The 27,310-nt window shown below is 40.1% G+C and overlaps 1 protein-coding gene across 7 annotated transcripts in view; it reads left to right on the plus strand.

Annotated features, from left to right (window-relative positions):
- The window catches only part of LOC101401550 (uncharacterized), an 82,093-nt gene extending 69,698 nt beyond the window's left edge, over positions 1-12,395 (plus strand). For 4 of the 7 annotated variants that reach the window (XM_087425508.1, XM_087425502.1, XM_087425506.1 and 1 more), the window contains 5 exons: positions 6,843-6,931; positions 7,568-7,694; positions 8,308-8,391; positions 9,169-9,251; positions 9,737-12,395. In XM_087425508.1, coding sequence (XP_087281634.1) covers positions 6,899-6,931; positions 7,568-7,694; positions 8,308-8,391; positions 9,169-9,251; positions 9,737-11,605 — 2,196 coding nt within the window. In that variant the 5' untranslated portion in view covers positions 6,843-6,898 and the 3' untranslated portion in view covers positions 11,606-12,395. Of the gene's footprint in view, positions 1-1,428; positions 1,578-4,993; positions 5,091-6,842; positions 6,932-7,567; positions 7,695-8,307; positions 8,392-9,168; positions 9,252-9,736 lie in introns of those variants that run through there. The other 3 variants (XM_087425504.1, XM_087425505.1, XM_087425507.1) reach the window with 3 other exon arrangements.
- Positions 12,396-27,310: the final 14,915 nt, after the last annotated feature.

Raw genomic sequence — 27,310 nt, forward strand, 5'->3', positions numbered from 1 at the left:
CGACAGTTTTACTTATTCCTTTCCAATTTGGATCCCTTTTATTTCTTTTACTTCCCTAGTTACTCTGGCTAGGACATAGGATTTTCAATGTTATGTTGAGTAAGAGTGGTGAGAGTGGGCATCCTTGGCTTGGTCCTGTTGTTAGAGGAATAGCTGTGCTTTTCAGTGTTAAGTATGACAGTGGCAGTGGGATTGTGGTATATGGCCGTTATTATGTTGAGGTACTTTTCATCTATACCCATTTGATTGAAACTTCTTATCATAAACAGAGATTGAATCTTGTCAAATGGTTTCTCAGCATTTATTGAGATGGTCTTGTGATTTTTAGTCTTCATTTTGTTCATGTGGTTGTCAGTGTTTTAATGTGCTTGATTTGTGGGTGTTGAACCATCCCTGTGTCCCTGGAATAAATCCCACTTTATCATGGTGTATGATCCTTTTAAGGTACTGTTGTATTCAGTTTGGTACCGTTCCGTTGAGGAGTTTTACATCTATGTTCATCAGTGATATTGGTCTGTAGTTTTCCTTTTTGTGTTGTCATCAGGTTTTGGTATCGGGGTAATGCTGGCCTTGTAAAATAAGTTAGAAAGCATACTTTCTTCTTCAGTTTTTTGGAAGGCTTTGAGAAGGATAGCTACTAAATCTTTGAATGTTTCGTAGAATTCACCAGAAAAGCCGTCTGGTCCTGGCCTTTTGTTTTGGGGGAGGTTTTTGATTATTGTTTCAATCTCTCTGCTTGTGGTAGGTCTATTCAGAATTTCTGTTTCTTCTTGATTCAGTTTTGGGAGGTTGTGTGATTCTAAGAATTTATCTGTTTCTTCCAGGGTATCTAATTTGTTGGCGTATAGCTTTTCGTAGTAGTTTCTTATGATCCTTTGTGTTTCTTTCTGTGGTGTCTGTTGTAATTTCTCCTCTTTCATTTCTTTTTTCTTTTCTTTCTTTTTTGCTGAAGAAGATTCACCGTGAGCTAATATGTTGCTAATCTTCCTCTTTTTAGATGTGAGCCTCCACCACAGCATGGCCCCTGGCAGTTGAGTGCTGTAGGTCCCTGAAGTGGAGGGTGTCGAACTTAACCACTAGGCCACCAGAGCTGACCCATTCTTTTTCATTTCTGACTTTGTTTATTTGAGCCTTTTTTTTTTTTGTAGTCAGTCTAGCTAAGAGTATGTCAGTTTTGTTCATCATTTTAAAGAACCGGCTCTTAGTTTCATTGACGTTTCCTGTTGTCTTTTTAGTCTTATTTCATTCATTTTCCTCCTTCTAGTGACTTTGGGGCTTCTTTGTTCTTCTTTTAATACTTCTTTGAGGTGTAGTGTTAGATTATTTGGATTTGTCCTATTTCTTTTTTTTTTTTTTTTAATAATTTTATTTATTTTTCCCCCAAAGCCCCAGTAGATAGTTGTATGTCATAGCTGCACATTCTTCTAGTTGCTGTATGTGGGACGTGACCTCAGCATGGCCGGAGAAGCGGTGCGTGGCTGCGTGCCCGGAATCTGAACCCAGGCCGCCAGCAGCGGAGCACGCGCACTTAACCACTAAGCCACGGGGCCGGCCCTGGATTTGTCTTATTTCTTGAGGTAGGTCTGTCTTGCTATAAACTTTCCTTTTAATACCACTTTTCCTGAAACTCATAAGTTTTGATATGTTGTGTTTTGTTTTTTGTCTCCAGGTAATTTTTGATTTCTTCTTTGATTCCTAGCTGTTGATTAGCATTGTTTAGTCTCCACATAATTTGTGACTTTTCCAGCTGTCTTATAGTTGATTTCTAGTTTCATAGCATTGTGGTCAGAAAAGATGCTTGATATGCTTTCAGTCTTCTTAAATTCATGGAGACTTGTTTTGTTTTCCAACATATAACCTATCTTTGAGAATGTTCCATGTGCGCTGGAGAGAAATGTATATTCTGCTACTTTTGGATGGAATATTTTATATCTGTCTTGTCGGTCTGGTCTTTTGTTTCATTTAAGGCCAACGTTTCCTTGTGAACGCTCTTTCAGGATGATCTATCTGTTGATGTTAATGGGTTATTGTAGTCTCCTACTATTGTTGTGTTGCTTTAGGTCTGTTAATGGCTGCTTTGTATACTTTGCTACCCTTACGTTAGGTGCATATATATTAATAAAATTTTTGTCTTCTTGGTGGAATGGCCCCTTTATCATTATATAATGTCCATCTTTGTTTCTTGTTCTCTTTTTTGGCTTGAGGTCTATTTTGTCTGATATAAGTATGGCTTCACCTGCTTGTTTTAGATTGCCATTTGCTTTGAGTATCATCATCCACCCCTTCACTCAGCTGATGTTTGTCTTTAGAGCTGTGGTGAGTCTCCTGGAGGCAGCCTTTTATTGGGTCTTGTTTTTTAATCCATCCAGTCACTGTGTGTCATTTGATTGGTGAATGCAGTCCATTTACATTTAGGGTGATTATTGATGTAGGAGGCTTAGTACTTGCGTTTTTTCTTGTGTTTTCTGGTTTTTCTATATTTCCATTGTTTCTTCTTGTGTGCTGTCTGCCATTGCAGTTTGGTGGTTTTCTGCGATGTGTTTCTTAGTTTCCTGCTTTTTTGTTTTGTGACTCTGCTCTGAGTTTTTCTCTTTGGTTATCGTGAAGTTTGTATAAAAGATTTCATAGATGAGATAGCGCTTTTTGTGCTCATAGCATCTTATCTCCATTTGCTTCTGCAGGTTCCCTCTTTTTCCTCTTCCCATTTTATATTTTTGTTGTCACAAGGTATCCCTTTTTGCACTGTGAGTTTGTGACTAAATTGAAATGCTTATAGTTATTTTTAATGTTTTCTTTTCCTTTAGCCTTTATATTATAACTACATAGTAACCTATTTTGATATAGAGTTGCAATTTTCTCATGTTGTTTGTTTCTTTATCATGTTGCTCAAAGCTTTGTATACCTTCGCCTTTTTATTTCAGGTAGGAGAGCTCCTTTCAACATTTCTTGTAAGGCAGGTCTAGTGATGACCTCTCTCAGCTTTTGTTTGTCTGGGATAGCCTTTTTTCTCCTTCATATGTGTGCAATAACTTTGCTAGATAGAATATTCTTGGCTTCCGGTGTTTGTCTTTGACTATATCATTTCTCTGTCTCTTGGCCTGTAAAGTTTCTGCTGAGAAATCTGTTGGTAGCTTAATGAGGGTTCTTTTGTAAGTTATTTCCTTCTTTTGGGGCACTCTTAATATTCTTTGTCTGTCATTGACTTGTGACACTTTTAATATAATGTACCTTGGAGAAGGTCTTGTTTTGAGAGAATTAGGTGTTCTATTAGCTTCATGCCCTTGTATATCCACTTCCTTCCCCAGGTTTGGGAAGTTCTCAGCTCTTATTTTTTTAAATAAGCTCTCTGCTGCTTTCTCCCTCTCTTCTCTTTTTGGGATATACATTATCTTTGTGTTACTTTTCCTAATTGTCGGATATTTCTTGTAGAATTTCTCCAATTTTTAAAAATCTTAGTGCTCTATCCTTTCCACTGGAATCATTTCTAGATTTCCATTTTTTGAGCTTGTTAATCCTCTCTTCCATATGGTCTGCTCTGTTTCCAATGGTTTCTACTTTAATCTCATTTATTGTGTTCTTCAGCTCCAGAATTTCTGTTTCTCCTTAGAGTTTTAATCTTTTTGGTGAAGTATTCTTTCCGTTCATTAATTTTATTCCTGAGCTCAATGAACTGTCCTTTTGAGTTTTCTTGTAAGCCGTTGTGTTTTCTCATGACAGGTATGTTGCATTCTCTTTCAGTTAGATCACAATTTTCCATGACAGAAAGTTTGGTTTCTGGAGAAATGTCATTTTCTTTTTATGCTACCTAGTTATTGTTGTTTTTCATGGCCCTTGAAGAGGTGTTCCTCTGCCAGTGCGTTTTGGATAGGAAACACTTTTCTTATTTGGGTAAGGCTTTGTTTATTTTGATTCTGAGCTGCTTCCTGCTGTATTTGAGAGCCTGAGCTTCCCGTCCTCCACTCTCTCTGCCAGAGGAGACATCAGTACCCTCATTATGATGCTTGTGCCTCTGAAGTTGCTGATACTCTTCTGCCTATGATGTCACTGCACTTGTAGATGTCACCCCCACAGTTACCAGCCTGTGAGCACCTCTTCTGCTTCTGGGGTCACCTGGGTCACAGGTTCCCTCCCTACAGCAGGGAGCACAGGGAGTGTGGGGCAGGAATGGGGGTCACAACCACCTCCACCATGTCTGGTTTGTTGGTTCTGCAGGCATTGCTGCTATGGGGGCGGGGAGCAGAAATTGCAGGTGCCTCTGCAGCTGAGGAGGGCTGGAGTGGTTGGTTCCATCGTCACTGTTAGTTGCTGCTCCATGGCTTACATTCCTGCTGCCACCTGCACCCACAGATCTGCTTCTGGGTTATTTGGGGTGCTGGCAGCACTGCTGCTGGGGATGTTAGATTTGCAAGTGTTCTCACTGCTTCCTGGTTGCCCTGGTTCATGGACGACACTGCCACAGGGGAAGGAGTACCTGGGTCACAAGTGCCACTGAGGCTCCCTAAGTTTTGGTCTCTGACGTCTTTGTGGTTCCTGGAACTTCAGGTCACAGGTCCTGCCACTGCTGCCAGGGACCTGGGGTGTTGTATGCAGCACCCACTGCTGGCAGGACGGGTATTGGGGGCGATGCCACTGAGGGCTGAGTTGTGGGCACCACTTTGACTCTGAAACCTCAGGTCATGGGTGCCACCTGTCTGTGCTTGGGGACACGAGGGTTGAGCCATGAGTGCCACTTGAAGCATCTGGTCACAGGCACCGCTGTCACTGCCACAGGTATCTGGGTGTTGGATGCAACCCCTGCTGCTGGAAAGGCCAGTGTTGGATGTGTGGCCACCAGGGTAGGGGGCTGGGTTACAGGTATCATTGCGGTTCTCAGAGGCTCCAGTCACAGGCCTGCAGTGCTTCGTGGCACCTACAGCAGCGTGGGCTGCCTGCATTCCTGGGGCTTCCTTCCATTCACATGTGTTATCTCAGTTCTTAGAGCCTCTGGTTGCAGGTGCAGCCACAGTTCCTGGACCTTCCAGTCTCCGGAGCTGCCACCTCTGCTCCCCTGGTTCCACCACATCCAGGAAGTTGACTCAACCCACCTTCAGGTGTATAGATATATGGATCACTTCGGCGTTCTGGTGTGCTGTGCAGAGAGTCCTTTATTGGTCTATGAATGTGCTACTGGTTTTAACTTAGAGGGGAGCTACAAAGGGAACAACTCAATTGCCATGATGCTGATGTCACCCCAAAGATTACTGAGTTTTAACAGCAGCAAGTTAACCTTCAAATGAAAAATATTAAAAGACAGTTTGAGAAACATGAAGGAAGTCTATGGAAGAAATGAATAAATATAAAAGCCAATTGGGTGGAAATTGGAACTGATAAGTAAAATGGAAAGGTGGTTGTCTGAAAAGACTCATAAAATATAAAAATGTTGGGGAAAGTATGATGTGGCATTGTCCCGTTCCCAAGGGCAGGGTAGAGCACTGACCTGTTTGATGTGAGTGTTTCTAACCAAGACCTATGGGGCTTCCCAGGACTTTAAATGTATTCTGAGTTCTTTTGTCTAAAGATTCACATTCTTTTTCTAATCTTTTAGATCAGATGTGAAAGACTTAATGATTATTTCCCTTTTCTTTCATTTTCTTGTTCAGGAACCAACAGAATATATGTGCTTTCTGTGTGCGTGTGTGTATGTGTATGTAAGACACCCTTTATTTTCTTACCTGTTTGATTATTTTCCTATATCAATGTTGAATTGGTGTATCGATTATTACTGTTTTGTATCGGAATGTTGAATTTTTAATGCCCAGGACATTTTTTTGTATACACATTATTGCTCTAAACTGAGTGACTATACAGGGACATAACTTCTTCATTATTTATTGATAGAATCAAGAAATAAAGGAGCATTAAGAACTTAAGAGGAGCTTCAGACTTCTCCAACCTCCATCAAGGGAAGCTCAAAAGGGTTGACCAAATAAAATATTTCCTTTTTCTTCCCTTCACATGCCCAGAAGCAGTCTCGACCAGGGCCATCCAGTGGAGTGTGTAGATCATGTATATAATGAAAATATTTACTTAAGCGTGTAAAGAATATTAACTTGAGATATTTTACATCATTTTCTACATTCAAAGTGCTCTAAATTCGTTAGACTCATTTTTCGTCAGATATACTTGATTTGTGTTCAGATATACAAAATTCAGAGTTGAAAAAGTGGATTAAAATATTAAAGTTATTCCAGATATGGAAGTGAGCTATAAGCTCCCAGTGAGACGTCTGGTGCAGATGGTCCTCAGTAAATGGCAATGATGTTACTGATGCTCTTGGTATAGAGCATACTGTTTTAGTAGCTTAGGTTCTCCCTGCAGAGCATACTGTTTTAGTAGCTTAGGTTCTCCCTGCACAATATAGAATCCTTTGGTCTGGACCTGAGGAGTCTTGCTGATGGTTTATCTAAGAGGAGCTTAAGTGGGCCAGAGAATGCTATGCTCTAAGTCAGCTTCCTGGTGTATATGCCTTAGGTAGAATTGCTGCATAATCTCATTCATCGATATTATGTTCTTGACAAATGAACAGTTAACATTCTTCAGGGCTTAAGTTTTCTTACCTATAAAATGAAGCCATTATGCTTTTCCTGATGGACAGCATTGCTTACAGTCCCCTTTTGAGGCTCCAGGTGAGACAGTCTCCTCTGGGATTTGATGGCAGTAGTGTGTATTTGTGTGAGATTTCTTGAGATTGCAGGAATATTTGTGAATTTCAAGCTAGAATGGAATGACTTCCAGGCAGGTGAATGTGAATGTGGGAATTATGGTCACCTCTGCATCCTCATACTTTCTTTCTTTTCTCCTAGGTATTCTTTCTAAGGACCCTTTCTGCCTGCCTGAGGAAAAGATAGAGGCAGAAAGGATGGTGACTGACTGTTTGACAAGTTGTTCTCAGGTAATTAGAAAGTGTGTACAAAAAAACAAGACAGTGTATACTTGTACAAAATGACATACCACATCCACCAAACACATTTCCTTCTAGGTAGACCTGTCTCAAGAGGTTTTTAAAGAAATCAAGCCACTCAGGGACTGAGTCCCTGTTGAATTCCCTCCAAAAGCGGAGCCTCTCATATTGGTTCCTGTGAATAATCTCAGTATTTTGATAATTATTTTCTGCTATTGTCTCTTATGATGGCAACTGCATATTTTTTTGTTTTGCTGCCTGTTATGACACGGTAATGAAGATGAAAGTGTGCATTTCTCAAAGAATGTATTCATTCATCAGCTTTTAAAAGTGTCTTTAATTTGCTTAGGACTGTGCTACCAGAGGAAATTAAGATGAGAAGAGTTTTTAGTCTAGTTGTGGTGAGATAAGTTCATGTGTTAGAAGTTCCATTAAAGCCGTAAGTGGAGGATGTCAAGGGTGAGTGAGTGTAGATAGAGAGGAGAAAACCTAGGACTGTCGCACCCTGGGGGAGACGATGAGAGACCTTGAAACCCTCTGTTGCCATCGGGTCTGCCATCTTCATTCCCCAGTGAACACTGGTGGAGATGTTACTTTGCTGAAGCCACCTTGTATGTGATGGTTTAGGACTCAGTGACCTTCACTGATGTGGCTGTGCACTTCACCCGAAGGGAGTGGACTTTACTGGACTCAGCTCAGAAAAATCTGTACAGAGATGTGATGCTGGAGAACTACGAGAACCTGACCACAGTAGGTAAGGCTGCCATCATTCCTGTATTCTCTTATGGAAGAGATATGTATGATGTATTTACTATGTTCCAGTATTGGTGACGTGAAATCCGCTCATAATGGAAACTAACAGACACTAGTCTCTACACTAATGGGTTTTTATCCAGTGTGGTTTCTGTAAAACTGTGGTTCTAGAACTAACACCATCCTCGTCACTCTCTTAGAAATGTGCATTCTCAGTCTCTACCTTTGACATAGTGAATGAATCTTTGGAATTGAGGCCAAACATCTGTGTTTTTAACAAAAACAATGGACATAATTCTGCTGGGCAACAAAGTTTGACAACCATTGGTGTATTAGTTTTTCCATGAGAATGAACATTTCTTTTTGCATTTACTCTATTTCCTATTTCAATAGAAGTCTTAGTGCTTTGTAATATGTATGTATACATCTGAACATGGGTTTCAGGGACCGGAGATAACTGATCTCTTTGATGCACAGAAAGAGGGAATATTTGCATTTTTATCTCTTTTGAAATACTTTTACTGCATTCATTAGAAATATACGAGCTGATTCTTGGAAAGTTTATCATCTTTTGTGGGGGCCTTTTGCATTAATAAATCTTTTCCTGTGAATAGGGTATCAGTTGTTCAAACCCAGTCTGATCTCTTGGTTGGAACAAGAGGAAGAGTCGAGGACAGTGGAGAGAGGAGTCTTCGAAGGTGAGTGAGTGTGAAGAACTTCCCTGGTGAATGAAAATTTCAGTATGTTTGCAATGACAATGAGGAAACTTTAAGACATGCTTTCTCTAGAAGGCTGAGGTCATTGGTCTCTGATGCTTTGGGATATTGTCCGCTTGTCATATGTTCTTACTTTACATTGACTCAAAAGTTCCTATGATCTCACAAAAAGACTTGTTCTGTTTGTTTTTTAAGTTCATCATTTTGATATATGCTCTTTTTCCAGGACTTTCCTACTTTCTATTCCTGGTAATATTCTGTTCTTTTCCCCATCATATTTAATTTTCACAAAATCATTTTAATCAGCTGCTGAATTTTTTTTATTTTTTGACAAAGATTAGCCCTGAGCTAATAACATCTGTTGCCAATCCTTCTCTTTTTGCTGAGGAAGATTGGCACTGGGCTAACATCTGTGCCCATCTCCCTCTACTTTATATGTGGGATACCTGCCACAGCATGGCTTGATATGTGGTGTGTAGGTCTGCACCCAGGATCTGAACCCGCGAACCCTGGGCTGCTGAAGTGGCGCGCAAACTTAACTGCTACGCCACCGGGCTGGCCCCTCAACAACTAAATTTTTGCCTACACGTCCTTATCGTTGTAAACTTTTTGACATAGCCAAACTCCTCAAATCTATCTTGCCTCTTGTTTAGTATGTTTAATTGAGAAATAATACAAATGAGCCTTACTGTTTTTAACTCCTTTAATGTACATTTCTGTCTGTAAATTCCTACATTTTGTTATTCTTTTTTATTTTAGAATGGGAAATGCAGCTTAAAACCACAGACTCTGCAATTCAGCAGGATATTTTTGGTGAAAAAACATCCAATAGGATAGAAATGGTAAGATCAGTAAGTTTGAAAAGAGGTAGCTCTTATTTTCCACATGTAGAAAAGATTGGGATTTTCATTAGATAGAGCATGAGGACAAGTGATAGATATTTGAGATGAGAGGCATTCACCCAAGAGAAAGCAGTGTCTCTGGAGAGGTATTCTGAATATGATGAATTTTGGAATATACCTAGCCTGAAAGTTGTTGCTTTAGAATTCCCACAAGGACTCATTCCCACTTATGTAACTGGACGTTGAGTAGTGAAACAGTTCCATGAAAGTGTACAGGAATCATTTAACAGTAGAGTAGATGGCGTATCATTCTAGTGGAAGGATTCCCACATTCAAGTTGAAAGAAATCACGGTAGAAAGTGTATGAATATAATGGAAATAATAGAAATCATCATCATCGTAATGATGTTTCTGTTTTGAGATGGGTAGGATTAAGTAATGAGTTCGAAAAATCTTTGAATCATCCTTCTTTTGTTCATCAACAGGAAAGAATCCACAATGGTTGGGAGCTCAATGATTGTGAGGAATCTGGCAAAGTCTTCAGTGAGCAGTCATGCCTTAAGACACACAGGAGAACTCAAAATGGAGGAAACCCTCATGAGGATAATCAGGATAGAAAAAGCTTTACTCTGCACAAGAAAACCTCTACTGTAGAGAAACTTTCCATGTTTAATCAGTGGGGAGAAGCCTTCAGACCGACTCCAGATGCTGAGTACTGGAAAACTACCATGCAAGAGAAAGCCTTTGAATGCAGTGATAGTGGGAAAGCCTTTGCTGATCAATCCTACCTTAAGGTCCAAATGAGAACTCACAATGGAGAAAAACTCCGTGAAGGGAAGGAAGGTGGGAGATCTTTAATTCACTCCACAAACTTTGGTGTGCATATACAAACTTACACTGGTAACAGTCATTATGAATGTAAGGAATGCGGAAAATCTTTTAAAGGCTCCTCACACCTGAACACTCACGTTCAGGTTCACACTGGAATAAAACCCTTTAAGTGTAAGGAATGTGGGAAAGGCTTTAAAAGATATGTGCATCTTAACATACACATGCGAACTCACAATAGAGAGAAGCCCTATAAATGTAAGGAATGTGGGAAAGCCTTCAGTCGATATGCATACCTTATTGACCATAGAAGAACTCACTCTGGAGAGAAGCCTTTTAAATGTGACAAATGTGGAAAAGCCTTTGCTTCCTCCTCAAATCGTAGTAAACATTTTAGAACTCACACTGGAGAGAAGCCTTTTGAGTGTAACGTATGTGAAAAAAGATTTGCCAGTTCTTCGTCCTTAATGATTCATAAGCGTACTCACACTGGAGGGAATCTCTATAAATGCAAGGACTGTGGGAAAGAATTTAGTTGTTTTAAGTACCTTGAGAGTCACAGACAAACTCACACCAGAGAGAAACCCTATGAATGTAAGAAATGTGGGAAAGGCTTTAAACGTTCTGCACATCTTATCGTTCACATGCAAACTCACACTGGAGAGAAACCCTATGAATGTAAGGATTGTGGGAAAGCCTTCACTCGATACGCATCCCTTATTGAACATAGAAGAACTCACACTGGAGAGAAGCCTTTTAAATGTGACAGATGCGGGAAAGCTTTTGCTACTTCTTCAAATCTTGGTAAACATTTTAGAATTCATACTGGAGAGAAGCGTTTTGGGTGTAATATATGTGGGAAAAGATTTACCAGGTCTTCATCCATAGTCATACACATGCGTACTCACACTGGAGAGAAACCCTATAAATGTAAGCAATGTGGGAAAGCCTTCATTCGATCTTCACACCTCATTGACCATGTGAAAACTCACACTGGAGAGAAGTTCTTTAAATGTGACACATGTGGGAAAGCCTTTTCTACTTCCTCATATCTCAATAAACATTTTAGAGCTCATAGTGGAGAAAAGCCTATTGAGTGTAACATATGTGAGAAAACATTTACCAGTTATTGGCCCTTTATCATTCACAAGCGTATTCACACTGGAGAGAAGCCCTATAAATGTAGAGAATGTGGGAAAGACTTTAGTAGCTTTATGGACCTTGAAAGTCACAAGCAAACTCACGCTAGAGAGAAACCCTATGAATGTACGGAATGTGGGAAGGCCTTTACTCAATATGCAAGCCTTATTGACCATAGAACAGCTCACACTAGAGAGAAGCCTTTTAAATGTGACAAATGTGGGAGGACCTTTGCTACTTCCTCAAATCGTAGTAAACATTTTAGAACTCACATTGGAGAGAAGCCTTTTGAGTGTAATCTGTGTGAGAAAAGATATACCAGTTCCAGGTACTTAATCATTCACAAGCGGACTCACAGTGGAGAGAAGCGCTATAAATGTAAGTAATGTGGAAAGGACTTTCCATGTTCTTTGCACCTTAGCGTTCAGAAGCAAAGTCATATTGGAGAAAAACTCTATTAATATAAGCAGTTTGGGAAAGCCTTCACTCAATCCTCAGGCCTTAGTGACCACATGAAAGCTCACAGTGGAGACAAGCCTTTTAAATGTGACACGTGAGAAAGCCTTTGATACTTCCTCAAATTTTAATAAACATTTTTTAAACAGAAGCCCTTTTGACTGTAATATATGTGGGAAAACTATTTATGAATTCTTGGTACTTTATCATTCACAAGCATGCTCACATTGGAGATAAATCTTAGAAATGTAAGGAATCTGGGAAATCCTTCAGTTTCTCACTTCCTTTTGGTGTCAGGAAAGAACTCCCCTGGAGAGAAATTTTCTCAGTGTGAGGAATGTGGTAAAGCCGTCAGGAGTCCTGATTCACTCCAAAGACATGAAAGCACCACGCTGCAGAGATGCTCTCCAATGTGAGAAATGAGAGAAAGCCATCAGACTCCTCATAGCATAGCGTGTAAGGACTCACAAGGAAGCCATCCTGTTAAGAAGCATGGAAAGCCCTTCCCCATTTCCTCAGTGAAATATATATTTCCTATATGTGAAAGAGCTTGCAGTGGAGAGAAATCTAACTGATATAAGATATATGGAAAAATTGTTGTGCTAATGTTCACTTGTCACTTTGCTTTGGAGAAAAGCTTTATGAATGGAAGAAATGTAGAGTCATCCTTATTTTCCATTGGATTGATTTTCATGCTTAATAAACATGGGATGATTCACAGTCAAGAGAAACTGAATATAGGAAATATGGTAAGTGCTGCCCTCAGTGTGAATTTTAGGGTCTTCTGAGAGTCAGCATTCTGGGTGGTTCTATAGGTCTATGTTAAGCCTTTGTGATTAGGCCCTGAGCATTCCTGTGCATAATGTGTTTTTCTTTCTGCTGATAGGCCAGTGTTGTTTGTCCACCTTCCACGTTGCAGCCTGGTTAAAAGTGGATTTATGGAATGCACACACAATCCTATTCTAACTACCTTGGTTCTCTTGTTGGGTTGACATGCCCTTGTGTTGTGAAGACACCGACTGCTTGACTGTGTACAGTGCTCACCAAACTCATTTACAATGAGTCACTGTGGCCAAGGTGGTGAGCAAAATATGTCTAAATTTTGTAAAATTACCTTTTCCCTCTCACACCTGATCTTTTCAGATAAAAAGTCAGTGTCAAGCATGGGATGAGTGAGAGAAAAGTGAGATTACACTTAGAATATGTGACACCCTGATTTCATGACCTTTTTGGGTGAACAATGACGTGACCACTGGGGGAGGACCTTAAAGCTCAAGCCCATACAGGAGGATGGTGAGAAGAATGGATGTTCTCTTTCACACCACACCCCACAACACAGCCTGGGAAAAGAATGATGTCATTTGTCTGCATCAAGCAACAGCTGTCACTGGTGATAATGACCTGCTTCTGTGTTTTCCATTCTATCCCTGGGTGTGGAAATAGAAAAACTCACGTGAATATAGCTGGCCCTGGTAATCTGCTGTGCTTGATGCCCTCACTGGCAGTCCCTGAATGTGAACCTTGGGTGTAGACAGCAGCACCACCTTTCAGCTTCAGTGATACAAATTCACATAGTTCAGATGCTTAATGAGCTTTGGGTTGTGTCATGTATGGCCACCAGGTGTGCAGCTGCTTAACGTCACTCTCTTGAGGGTTAATCCGTGCACTGTATGATAATCTAAATCCAGCTTAGGGCCGGCCCCGTGGCTTGGTGGTTAAGTGAGCGCGCTCCACTGCTGGCGACCCGGGTTCAGATCCCGGGCTCGCACCGACGCGCTGCTTCTCCGGCCATGCTGAGGCCGCGTCCCACATACAGCAACTAGAAGGATGTGCAGCTGTGACACACAACTATTTACTGGGGCTTTGGGGGGAAAAAATAAATAAATAAGATCTTTAAAAAAAAAAAAATAAAAAAAAAAAAAATCCAGCTTAACAATAACTTCAGAACAAGAATTCTCTGCATGTATGTGTTACATCTTTGTATATGTGGAGGAGTATGTCATGTGGTTCACCATTGGGTATGTATATTGTTATTTAGTCCATCTGTTGCCTCTTTCATTATTGGCAATAACACCAAAGATCAGCAGATTAGCGGAGCGCGTGCACTTAACTGCTACGCCATGGGGCCAGCCCTCAGCAGGTTAATCTTAACCTTTTGTGTGCAGTGTAAGGTCATGGGTTGGCCTTAGATGAGATCCTAATTGAAAGACCACCTATGGGTCCTATCAGAATTTGTCACCATTGCCTGAGTCTGAGAGCTTGTGGGTAGTGTTTGAAGTCACTCCTGCAGATTGGCCTCATTCTGCTCCTGCCCTCCTAGTAACAGCATCCTCAATAAGTGCTGTTCAAGAGAAACGGAGCAGATTTGGTGCCAGCTTTTGTTAGTCACTGACAAAGTGGCATATTCATGTCAATAAACTCCAAAAGCCAAGATGATGTGAGCCATATGTGCTCCACCATAGCCTTTAAAAACATTCTAAGTGAAAAGAAGCTATTGATAAAAGATTGTATGATTTCATATTGATGAAGTCTCTAGAAAATACAAATCTATTGAGACAGGAGATTTGTGTTCACCTATATGTTAAGAGAGAAGGGAAATCGGGGTTTTGACAGCCAAAGGCTGCTTTTGAAGTGATGAAAAGGTGGTTCTAAAATAATTTTACACCAGTCTGTGCATTTACTAAACAATATTATATAGATATAAATGGGTGAATTATGTGGTATGTAAATTAATAAAGCTGTTTCAGGAAACATTAGAGAAAATTATGATAGTACCTACACCATTGGGAAGTTATGAGCATAATAATGTCTATGAGGCATCTAGCATGGTAAGATGCAGCAAAGATTAGCTTCCATATTTTGCCACTAAATATTAAACCAATACCTTATAATCAAAGGGTATGATATGGGCGTAAGTAAATATATTACTATAGAGAAGAGTCTCAATACTAGTACATATAGGAATTTACTGTTTCATAAACGTGGAATTTCAAATCAGTAGGTCAAGGATATTTTATCAATAAGTGCTACTGAAACAATGGGCCTTTTGGAGGGAAAAATGTTGGATCCACTACCCCACACCACATGCCAAAATATATTGGAGGAAGATTAAAGGTTTAGATATCTTTAGAAGTAGTAAATTTCAGAAGAAAATTATGAAATCTGCATATAATGTAGGGTTTGAAGAGGTGTTTTAAGGCAAGAGAGGAAATCCAGAAATTATTTTAAAAAACACTCCTTTGGCTACATAGGCATTTAATAATTTGTACAGCAACAGAGTAAACACTAAGAAAAATAGTTACCAGTTCAATAGATGCATAAAATACATATGATAAGGTCCATAAACAATTCTTTACAAAATGTGTTGGTAAATCAGGATTTTAAAAGATGTTTATTAACTCCACTATGGCCACCCACTGAAATCCACTGCAAACATGGTTACCAGAAAAACTTTAGAATCATTCCTAAGTGAAAAATTTCTGGTATTGGTGCTATTTCACAACAGTATGGGAGGCCCTGGACCATATGGTAAAATTAGAAAAATGAAAACAGTCATTTGAAAAGGAGAAAAACTAAGAGATTTATAGAAAATGTCATTACAATAAAAATGCAAAGGAATCAGAGTTTAGCATGGTGTCCAACATGCATAAAAAGAAATAAGGGGAAAGAGATCTAAGGCTGGGATCGATTGAATGGAGGAAATGACTATTTCATAGATTGGCTGGCATATTATGGGAAACCATTTTAAGCGCTTTAGGAAGGTGAGGTAAAACAGGTAAAAAGAGCTTTTGATGAATATTCCCAGATCCAACCACCACCCCTGGGTAAGGGCCCTGCCCTCTGCCTGTATCCCTGTCTAGAGCCCTGGTTCTAGACTCAATATTGTCCGGGGCTGTTTCTGCCTCCAGCCCCGAGCTGAGCTAACCTCAATCCATCTCCACCCACACGGTTGAGTAGAATTTCTCAGTCTGAAGTGGTCTCTCTTGGCTGACAGCTTGATGCTCGGAGCTCCACCCCCTCCAACCCCAGGCAGGAAGCGGAAGTGTGGTTCATAAAGGCTTTTCGCCTGCCTGCTCCCAGTATCTCGGAGACTTGCACGTTGGTGGTGGTCCAACCTGGCCCAGCTTCGGTGAGGCCTGCAGAAAGGGGAGGATACGGAGGTTGAAGGGGGGAGTCAAAGGGCGTTTGGTCCAGGCCACTGAGGGGCCCGCTTAGAGAGTCCTTGCGTGCTCCGCTCGCTTCCACTGGGGCTCTGGGGCCTCCCAGCACCGCTCGGTCCCAGAGCCCATTCAGGCGTTCATTCCCGCAAAGATTTGAGTCGAGAAATGCTGTGAGGGTGTGTGCCTGGGGTGTTTTGGTCCACTGAGCTTCCCACTACAAAGGCCTTCTAGGCAACCTTTGTGACTTGTCTCCACAAGCAAAAGAATTTCGGCTGTTGGAGGGAAATTGACTCAGTCTCCACATCCTCTTGTCCTCACCCATCTGGCAATTCTGGCCTATTCTGGGGAGCACTGGGTGAATATTTGTTCCAGAGGGTCTCTTTCCTTTTATATGCAAAAGAATGTTTACTCTGGGAATTTGGTTTTGTCTTTGCACGTCCTTCATTTACTTTTGACACCTTCGGGTAGAAAGATACTTTCTTAGACGTCTATGATGTGCATATTTCTCTGTATAAATATAATCGTATGTAGACAAGTCTTTCTACTAAAGAAAAGCAAGAACACTCACCTCTCTTCATCTGAACTTCCTAGGCCTGTACATCTCCATAGAGCTTCAAAACAGGGTTCTACAGGAGAAAAGGATGGAGACTTTATTACACCAGTTCTAGCATAATTGAGTTTACCATTCACAGGATGTTTGGACTAAGTGTATTTTTTCCACATTATTCTTTTGAAAAATCTGAAACCTAAGAAAATGAGAACATCCACTAACAACACACAGTCTGAAGTACAAATTTTTTAAAAATTATTTTACGGAGGTCATACTGGCTTATAACTGTGTAAATTTCAGGTATACATTATTACATATCGGTTTCTGTATAGACTGCATCATGTTCACCACCAATAGGCTAGTTTTTATCCATCACCATACATATGTGCCCCTTTACCCCATTCGCCCTCCCTCTACACCCTTCCCCTCTGGTAACCACAGATTAGTGGTTATCTTCCACATATGAGTGAAATCATATTGCGTTTATCTTTCTCTGTCGGGTTTATTTTGCTTAGCATAATACTCTCAAGGTCCATCCGTGTTGTCGCAAATGGTGTGATTTTGTCTTTTTATGGCTGAGTAGTATTCCATTATATATATTTATATATCACATCTTTATCCGGTCATCCGTTGGTGGGCACTTGGGTTGCTTTCAAGTCTTGGCTGTTGTGAATAATGCTGCAATGAACATAGGGGTGCATGTATCTTTTTGAATTAGTGATTTCATATTCTTTGGATAAATACCCAGTAGTGGAATAGCTGGATCATATGGTATTTCCATTTATAGTTTTTTGAGAATTCTCCACACTCTTCCATAGTGGCTGCACCAGTTTGCATTCAGATGAGTGGTGTATGAGGGTTTGCTTTTCTCCACATCCTCTCCAACATTTGTTATTTCTTGTCTTGTTAATTATAGCCATTTTGACGGATATAAGGTGATATCTCATTGTGGGTTTTTTTTTTTTTTTTTTTTTTTTTTGTGAGGGAGATCAGCCGTGAGCTAACATCCGTGCTAATCCTCCTCTTTTTGGTGAGGAAGACTGGCTCTGAGCTAACATCTGTTGTCAATCCTCCTCCTTTTTTTCTTCCCCAAAGCCCCAGTAGATAGTTGTATGTCACAGTTGGACATCCTTCTAGTTGCTGTATGTGGGACGCAGCCTCAGCATGGCCGGAGAAGCGGTGTGTTGGTGTGCGCCTGGGATCCGAACCTGGGCCGCCGGTAGCGGAGCACGTGCACTTAACCGCTAAGCCACCGGGCCGGCCCCCTCATTGAGGTTTTGATTTGCATTTCCCTAATGATTAGTGGTGTCAAACCTCTTTTCTTGTGCCTGTTGCACATCTGTCTATCCTCTTTGGAAAAATATGTTTATATCCTCTACCCATTTTTTGATCAGGTTGTTTGTTTTTTTGTTGTTGAGTTGTATGAGTTCTTTATATAGTTTGGAATTAACCCCTTGTTAGATACATGATTTGCAAATATTTTCTCCCAGTTGGTGGGTTGTCGTTTTATTTTGTTCATGGTTTCCTTTGCCTTGCAGAAGCTTTTTAGTCTGATGCAGTCTCATTTGTTTTTTTCTTCTTTTTCCTTTGGTTGAGTAGACATGGTATTTGAAAAGATACTGCTAAGACCCATGTCAAAATCTGTACTGCCTATATTTTCTTCTAGGAGTTATGTGGTTTCAGGTCTTACATTTAAGTCTTGAATCCATTTTGAGTAAGTTTTTGTGTATGGTGTAAGATAAGGGTCTACTTTCATTGTTTTGCACCTGGCCGTTCAGTTTTCCCAACACTATTTATTGAAGAGACTTTACTTTCTCTATTGTATGTTCTTGACTCTTATGTCAAAAATCAGCTCTCCATAGATGTGTGGGTTTATTTTGAAATCAGGGATTGTGAAACTTGCAGCTTTGTTGTTTTTTCTCAGGATTGCTTTGGCTATTTGGAGTCTGTTTTTGTTCCATATAAATTTTAGGATTCTTTGTTCTATTTCCATGAAGAATGTCATTGGGATTCTGATTGGGATTGCATTGAATCTGTAGATTGCTTTAGGTGATAGGGACATTTTAACTATGCTTATTCTTCCAATTCATGAGCATGGAATCTGTTTCCATTTCTTTATGTCTTCTTCAATTTCTTTTAATAATGTCTTATAGTTTTCACTATATAGGTCTTTTATCTCCTTGGTTTAATTTATTCCTAGGTGTTTTATTCTTTTTGTTGCAATTCTAAATGGGATTGTGTTCTTGTCTTCTCTTTCTGGTAGTTCGTTGTTAGTGTATAGAAATGCAACTGATTTTTCTATGTTGATCTTGTATCCTGCAACTTTGCTGTAGTTGTTTATTATTTCTAATAATTTTCTTTTTTTTTTTTTAAACTTTATTTTTCCCCCCAAAGCCCCAGTAGATAGTTGTATGTCATAGCTGCACATCCTTCTAGTTGCTGTATGTGGGACGCAGCCTCAGCATGGCCGGAGAAGCAGTGCGTCGGTGCGCGCCCGGGATCCGAACCTGGGCGGCCAGCAGCGGAGTGCAAACACTTAACCGCTAAGCCACGGGGCCGGCCCTCTAATAATTTTCTGATGGATTCTTTAGAGTTTTCTGTGTATATGGAATCATATAATCTGCACTGAGAGTTTTACTTCTTCCTTTATAATGTGTATCCCTTTTATTTCTTTGTTTTGCTTAATCACTCTGGCCAAAACTGCCAGTACTATGTTGAATAAGGGTGATGAGAGTGGACACGCTTGTCTTGTTCCTATTCTCATAGGAAAGGCTTTCATCTTTTCATGTTAAGTATGATGCTGGCTGTAGGTATGTCATATATGGCCTTTATTATGTTGAGGTAATTTCCTTCTATACCCATTTTATTGAGAGTTTTTATCATAAATGGATGTTGAATCTTGTCAAATGCTTTCTCTGCATCTATTGAGATGATCATGCAATTTTTATTCCTCATTTTGTTAATTTGGTGTATCACATTCAACTCTCACACATTTCCCATACCTTAAATAAACCCAGACAACCAGGGACAGCCATTATGCCCCAGAGCCCACTGGAATTATTCATACAGGCCAATAGTAAGCTGTACCCTGCCCTGCCTTGCCTTTTCCTTGCAGAAACCCCAATAAAGCTCTCGTCTAATTCCTGCTTTCCCTCCTGACTAACCTGGTGCTTCCCCATGTGGCCCTGTGTTGTTTGGTGCCCCCTTCTCTTGGGATTGTGTAACTAGTAAACTTTACATGGCATTAACCCCTCTGTGTCATCACTTAGTCCTCTTTATAGATTAAGACTCAGACACAAATCAGTTGACCCTGCAAGCAGGATTACTCACTGCTGAATGGATGGGCATGCCTCTAGACTGCTCTTGGCTGACTAACTGCCTGTACCGAACACCAACCTCTGCCTGGGAGGGTACTGCTGGCTGTTGGAGCCCTTGTGCTTTAGCCCTCACTGCCTGGTGCTGTGTCAGCTTTGTCCTGCCATGGTTTTCCATCCTAAATTGTGACAAGAGAGTGACCCAGATTCTTGCTTAGTGTATGTAGTAAGACAAGGGATATGAGAAGTCCCCAGTCATACCTTATTGGTGACAAAATGTCCTGCCAGACAAGAGGTCACAGGGGTATCTGGGGCTAATTGGCAGAGGTTGAAAGAGGCACAGTGAATTCTTCTTGGAAAGGGAAGCAAGGAGAGTTTCCCTCAGATACCTTAAGGACACTGAGACTGATCCACTGGTCTGGCCCCCATTAGACCATCACCAGGGGCCACCATGGAAGGATTAGGACCTGGGCATTGAGCCCTAGGCATTGCCCCTTAAATGGACAATTCTTTTACTTGGTGGACAAACATGTCCAAGGTAAATAAGGTCCCCTGTTGAGAGGCCACCAGAAACATCATTAACTCTCTGTCCCCTGAGCATTCCAACCCTTGGCAGACACTCACCTATTTGATTTGGACAGGCCCTTCCCACTGGTCAGAAGCTAGTGTAGCCCCACCCCAGAAAATCATGGCTTTTGAAAAGTTTAAATTCGGTGCTAAATGCTCATCTCTCTGTTGCTTGCCTTTTCTGTCACAATTCACTCACAAACATAGTGGGATAGAGGGGATCCCCTCCATGGAGACCATGGCTCAATGAAAAAGTAAAAGGAGAAAGAACACTTTGTTCTTCCTTCCCCTAAGACACATTAGGGGGTTTTCAGCTCATGTGAGGTTGTAAATCTCTTGGTCAGTGTACTTGGGCACTCTTGAGTGCTGCTGTCTATCAACATACTAAGAGCATCCTCTTGAAAACCAAATTATCACAGATTCAGGATTCCAGCGCTATTCTCTTGGATGTAATCCCAAGCCACTCTAGGTTGATAGGGATACCTTAGAAAGGGGAGGTCACCAGTCACAGCAGGGGCCACTTATTTGGTATTCCTCAAATACCAAAGAAAAAAAGGAAACAAATATTCATCTCAGGATCAGACAGCAGACAAAAGGAAAGAAAAGTAAAAAGGCTGTGGATTTATGTGACTACAAGCATCCCTCCCTCTCAAAAAGGAAACTTGAAATCATCCAGGAACTTATTTGGTATTCCTCAAATACCAAAGAAAAAAAGGAAACAAATATTCATCTCAGGATCAGACAGCAGACAAAAGGAAAGAAAAGTAAAAAGGCTGTGGATTTATGTGACTACAAGCATCCCTCCCTCTCAAAAAGGAAACTTGAAATCATCAGTATGGAGAAGATGCCAGATCTAGCAAACGTAACACTGGTCTTATTTTACTTACTAATTTAAAAATAACAATGATAGATAAACCCCTAGATACTGGGGAAGAAAAATAAAGGTTAACTACATACATTTTATGTGTGTGTGTTTATATAATTTATATATATATGTATATGTATATATTTTAGTATATATGCATAATAAATTATTAATTTGTATGTAAATTGTAAGCTAAGAGATCCATGATTTGACCAAATTGGAAATCCAAAATTTATATATTAAAATGTATATACTAATAACTTATATGATGAGTTATATATAATTATGATATATGTAAGAAATATGTAACAAAATTTACATACTATAAATGTATATAACAAGAAAATAAAAAGTGCACTGACTGACTTTTTTGCCTCTACAACATAACTTCTAAATTAACTTTAACATTTGCTAAAATGCATTAATTGACAAATCTTCATCGATCTAATCAATACCGAGACTCAAATTACAGTTATACCTGGGATCCCAGTACATTTAAACATTATACTCCCCTCTAATTTTTCAAAAGTAACTACAAATAAAGTAGGGGAAAAATAGGTGTGCCTCACTTTAATTGTAGCTTTGCTTAAATTTCCCATAGTCATAGTACCCATTTCCCTAAAATAGCCCATCTTGGATGTAGATGCCCTGACACAATAATAAATTTAACTTAAGGTAAGTCTTTGGCACTTACTAAGAGTCCTGATAAGACAGGACCTCAGGGACCCCTTGTTAAAATAATTATTACGTCCCAATGTGCATTAAAACAGGGCCCTCAAAGTTTAAAACTTATTATACGGGCCGGTCCCGTGGCTTAGCAGTTGAGTGCGTGTGCTCCGCTGCTGGCAGCCTGGGTTTGGATCCCGGGCCACACTGATGCACCGCTTCTCCGGCCATGCTGAGGCTGCGTCCCACATACAGCAACTAGAAGGATGTGCAACTATGACATACAACTATCTACTGGGGCTTTGGGGAAAAAACAAAAAAAGGAGGAGGATTGATGATAGATGTTAGCTCAGAGCCGGTCTTCCTCAGCAAAAAGAGGAGGATTAGCATGGATGTTAGCTCAGGGCTAATCTTCCTCACAAATAAATAAATAAATAAATAAAACTTATTATACGAACCTATTAATAAAGAAGTGATTGTCTCCACTACTCCATTGAATAACCCAATTTTGCATGTTCTATTTTTGCATAATCAGTAAATAGGTAATCTCTCCTTTGGCTACTTGCGGTACCCCTTGGGATTAACCAAGTAAATAGCAATGAGAATTTGTGGACTATGTGGTTGGCACTACTGACCATTATACATGATGGAGCACAGTGGAATGTTACCGCTTTCCATCTCTTACCCAGGATGTCCCTAATAAAAAACAGGAATCCAAAAAACAATACCCTTATCCAGACTTCAGGCAGTGATCTTGGCTCTCGATGCCCTGGCCAACAAATGTCCCCATCTTCACATTTATCATGAACTGTTGGGTCGTTGCCTAAAAGTTGTCCATTCAGGGTCAAGAACTCTGGGAATCTCTTGCCTTATAGATACTCCAATTCTAAATCTAAATTACACATATTTCTATACATACTGAGGCCACAATTCTTGGCCTTCTCAGGACACTCCTTATTCCCTTTTGAGTTATACGCATTACTAATAATTACCAAGGCACACATTTCACTTCTTAAAATACACAATACTAGGCTCTTAGAAAAGGCATTCAGGGACTGGACCAGTGGCATAGTGGATAAGTTCATGCATTCCGCTTTGGTGGACCAGGGTATGCTGGTTCAGATCCTGGGCATGGACCTGCTCACAGCTCATCAAGCTATGCTGAGGTGGCATCCCACATAGAACAACTAGAAGGACCTACAACTAGGATATACAAATATGTACTGGGACTTTGGGGAGAAAAAAGAAAAAGAGGAAGATTGACAACAGATGTTAGCTCAGAGTCAATCTCCCTCAAAAAAAAAAAGAAGCATTCAACAAAACTTTCAAGTTCCTGATAGATCACACACAGCCAGTTAAACTGGGAGACAATGATCTCCTCAGATAACTCCTTTGAAAACTCCTGTTCAACCAATGGACCCTTACGTAGGTCTCTATCTTGCCCTTAGCCCTAACCTATTTTTATAAATTATCAATTCCATAAGAGCTGGAGGTCAGATCAAGGGTGCATACTCTCCTGGGACCCATCAACCATAAAGTGTCTTATGGGCCAGGCAGTTGCTCATCTGATATGGGGACCCATTTCAGGCTAAACTTCCAAGGAAAAAAAACAAACAGAAAAAAAATTGTCAAGCACAGGTACACACTATTCTGTTTCCTGTTGGTCATACGGCTATTGGTTTGGGTGCTTTCATTGATTTTCAATCCAGAGGCCCAAACCCTCCATATATGTCACTGTTTCAATCAAACATGGCAAACGCTGAGGCCCACATCAACCTGAGTCGGGTATCATTTCCCAGATGATGCCCCAGTCCCACATCCTAGATGACATCACCCTGGGCCAGAGGCTCATTGTTGGCAAAGATATCACTTCAGATGACGTTACCCCAGCGCAACACCTTGCCATCGGAGAAGACTTCACACAGTTCATGACACTCTTGGACTCCCTCAACTAAGGCGCAAATTAGACTCAGGACATTTTTGCTTTTCTTCCTTTCATATTACAGATTCTATTATGTTTCTGAGCCTGCTGCTTAGCCCATGATCTTGGCATGTTCCCTGCTCTCTGCCAAAACATACATCCCTACATGCCATTCCTCTGGGGAAATCTGATAGAGGTTACTCCTGTCTGTGCCGTTCTAAAAATTAATGAAAATTACTGCCTTTGTCAGGAGATAACTGACTCATATCTGTCAACCCCTTGACCCCCTGGAGAGAGGACCACTCTCCTCCCAGGGCCTTCTACTCCTACACCCCTCCAGCTTTCCTTTGACCACAGATACTCCTTTCCCTTGGTGACACACAAAACCACTAATCTTTTCCTATTCTTCATTATCTTAGTTCGTACCCTCCAACAACATCACTACCAGACTTGCCACTTTGATGATTGTCAGACTCATACTTTTAACACACTTTGCAACTCCACCAAGATATTGTTAGATACCAAAAAAAAAAAAAAGTTCATATCTTTTTTCTTGACTAATGCTGTACATAATGCAAAAATGAACATGAGCTGGCCCACAATGACTCTTTTCTTCTACCGATGTTCGGCCTTCTTACTCTCATAATAAAATATTTTCTAGGGAGTTTAGGGCAACTTATGCCTTACTCTAAAAGTCTCCACTATCATCACCCCACACTTTCCTTAGTATGGTGTCAAATAATCAGAGGACCAATTTTATTAATCATGATTTTAATTTGCTGTATAGTATGATGCTTTCACATTTTGGGGGTCAGGTTGGCTAGTGAGAGACTGCCTTTCTCAGGGTGAGCTAATTCCTAAAGGTAGTAAGCATTATGCTTTGGTGTATATCTTTCATGTGGAAACAAAGCAATTGAAAGCCCACATGCCCAACCACCTCCTTTATCTAACTCTTACACACCAAACCAATTTTCCCCTGCCCCACATCAATCCAGGACCAGGTACCAGACAACTAGGGACCTCCCTTATGCTCCCAAAGACTGCCAGAATTATTCGAACTAGCCAACCCTAAGCTGTTTACTCTGCCCTGCCTTGTCTTTCCTGCAGATACCCCAATAAAGTCTGTGACCTATGCTTTCCCCTCACTTCTACTTCTGCCTGCTGACTGACTCTGATGCCTCCACGTTGAGCCCTGCATGGCTTCCCATGAGCCTTCTCTTGGGATTGTAAATAATAAACTTTTCTTCAATGGCGTTAATGTATTCGTGTCTGCACTCTGTTACCTTTACAAATTAAAATCCAGATAAATCCAACATTTCTTTGTTTTTCTTTATAGGTTTTACTACCTAGGTACATAAACCATAAAAAGATATTACCTACCATGGGTAATATTTGGACTATTTATTGAAGCTGTCATTATTGATTTTTGCCTTTGTAATTTTTTTAAATTGTGGTAACATTGGTTTATAACATTATATAAATTTCAGGTGTACATAATTATATTTCAATTTCTGTATAGATTACATCATGTTCACCACCCAAAGACTAATTACAATCCATCACCATACACATGTGCCTAATCATCCCTTTTGTCCTCCTCCCCCCTCCCTTCCCCTCTGGTAACCACCAATCCAATCTCTGTCTATATATGATTGTTTGTTGTTGTTTTCATCTTCTACTGATGAATGAGATCATACAGTATTTGACTTTCTCCCTCTGACTTATGTCATTTAGCATAATACTCTCAAGGTCTGTCCATGTTGTCACAAACGGCTGGATTTCATCACTTCTTATGGCTGAGTAGTATTCCATTGTGTATATACCACATCTTCTTTATCCATTTGTTCCTTGATGGGCACTTAGGTTGCTTCCAAGTCTTGACTATAGTGAGTAATGCTGCAATGAACATAGGGGTGCATGTATCTTTACACATTCGTGTTTTCATGTTCTCTGGATAAATACCCAGCAGTGGAATAGCTGGATCATATGGTAGTTCTATTCTTTATTTTTTGAGGAATCTCCATACTGTTTTCCATAGTGGCTGCACCAGTTTCCACTCCCACCAGCAGTTTATGAGAGTTCCCTTCTCTCCGTATCTTCTCCAACATTTGTTGTTTCCCGTCTTGTTAATTATAGCCATTCTGATGGGTGCATGGTGATATCTGGTTGTAGTTTTGATTTTAATTTCCCTGATAGTTAATGATGTTGAACATCTTTTCATGTGCCCGGTGTCCATTTGTATATCTTCTTTGGAGAAATGTCTGTTCAGATCTTTTGCCCATTTTTTAATTAGGTTGTTAGTTTTTTGTTGCTGAGATGTATGAGTTCTTCATATTCTTTGGATATTAACCCCAATCAGATACATGGTTTGCAAACATCTTCTCCCAATTGTTAGGTTGTTTTCTCATTTTGTTGATGGTTTCCTTTGCTGTGCAGAAGGTTTTTAGTTTGATAAAGTCCCATTTGTTTATTTTTTCTGTTGTTTCGCTTGCCTGGTCAGACATGGTACTTGAAAATATGTTTCTAAGACAGATATCATAAAGCATACTATGTTTTCTTCTAGAATTTTTATGGTTTGAGGTCTTACATTCAAGTCTTTAATACATTTTGAGTTAATTTTTGTGTATGGTGTAAGATAATGGTCTACTTTCGTTCTTTTGTGTGTGGCTGTCCAGTTTTCCCAACACAATTTATTGAAGAGACTTTCTCCATTGTATGTTCTTGGCTCCCTTGTTGAAAATTAGCTGTCCATAGATGTGTGGGTTTATTTCTGGGCTCTCAATTCTGTTCCATTGATCTCTATGTCTGTTTTTGTGCCAGTACCATACTATTTTGGTTACTATCACTTTGTAGTATATTTTGAAATCAGGGATTGAGATACCTCCAGCTTTGTTCTTCTTTCTCAGAATTCCTTTGGCTATTCGGGGTCTTTTGTTGCATATAAATTTTAGGATTCTTTGTTCTTTTTCTGTGAAAAAATGTTGTTGGGACTTTGACAGGGATTGCATTAAATTTATAGGTTGCTTTAGGAAGTATGGACATTTTAACTATGTTAATTCTTCCAATCTAAGAGCATGGAATATCTTTCCATTTCTTTGTGTCATCTTCAATTTATTTCACCAATGTTTTATAATTTTCAGTGTACAGATCTTTCACCTCTTTGGTTAGGTTTATTCCTAGGTATTTTATTCTTTTTATTGCAGTTGTAAATGGCATTGTATTCTTTTTTTTTTTTAAGATTTTATTTATTTATTTATTTTTCCCCCAAAGCCCCAGTAGATAGTTGTATGTCGTAGTTGCACATCCTTCTAGTTGCTGTATGTGGGACGTGGCCTCAGCATGGCCAGAGAAGCGGTGCGTCGGTGCTCGCCTGGGATCCGAACCTGGGCCGCCAGCATCGGAGCGCACGCACTTAACTGCTAAGCCACGGGGCCAGCCCTGGGATTGTATTCTTAATTTCTCTTTCTGCTACTTCATTGCTAGTGTTTAGAAACACAATTGATTTTTGACGTTGATTTTGTATCCTGCAACTTTACTGCATTCATTTATTATTTCTTAAAGTTTTTTGGTGGATTCTTTAGGGTTTTCTATA

This window comes from Ceratotherium simum, chromosome 39 (assembly GCF_057802395.1).
Source record: "Ceratotherium simum simum isolate JZ-2026a chromosome 39, ASM5780239v1, whole genome shotgun sequence".
NCBI classification, from domain to species: Eukaryota; Metazoa; Chordata; class Mammalia; order Perissodactyla; family Rhinocerotidae; genus Ceratotherium; species Ceratotherium simum.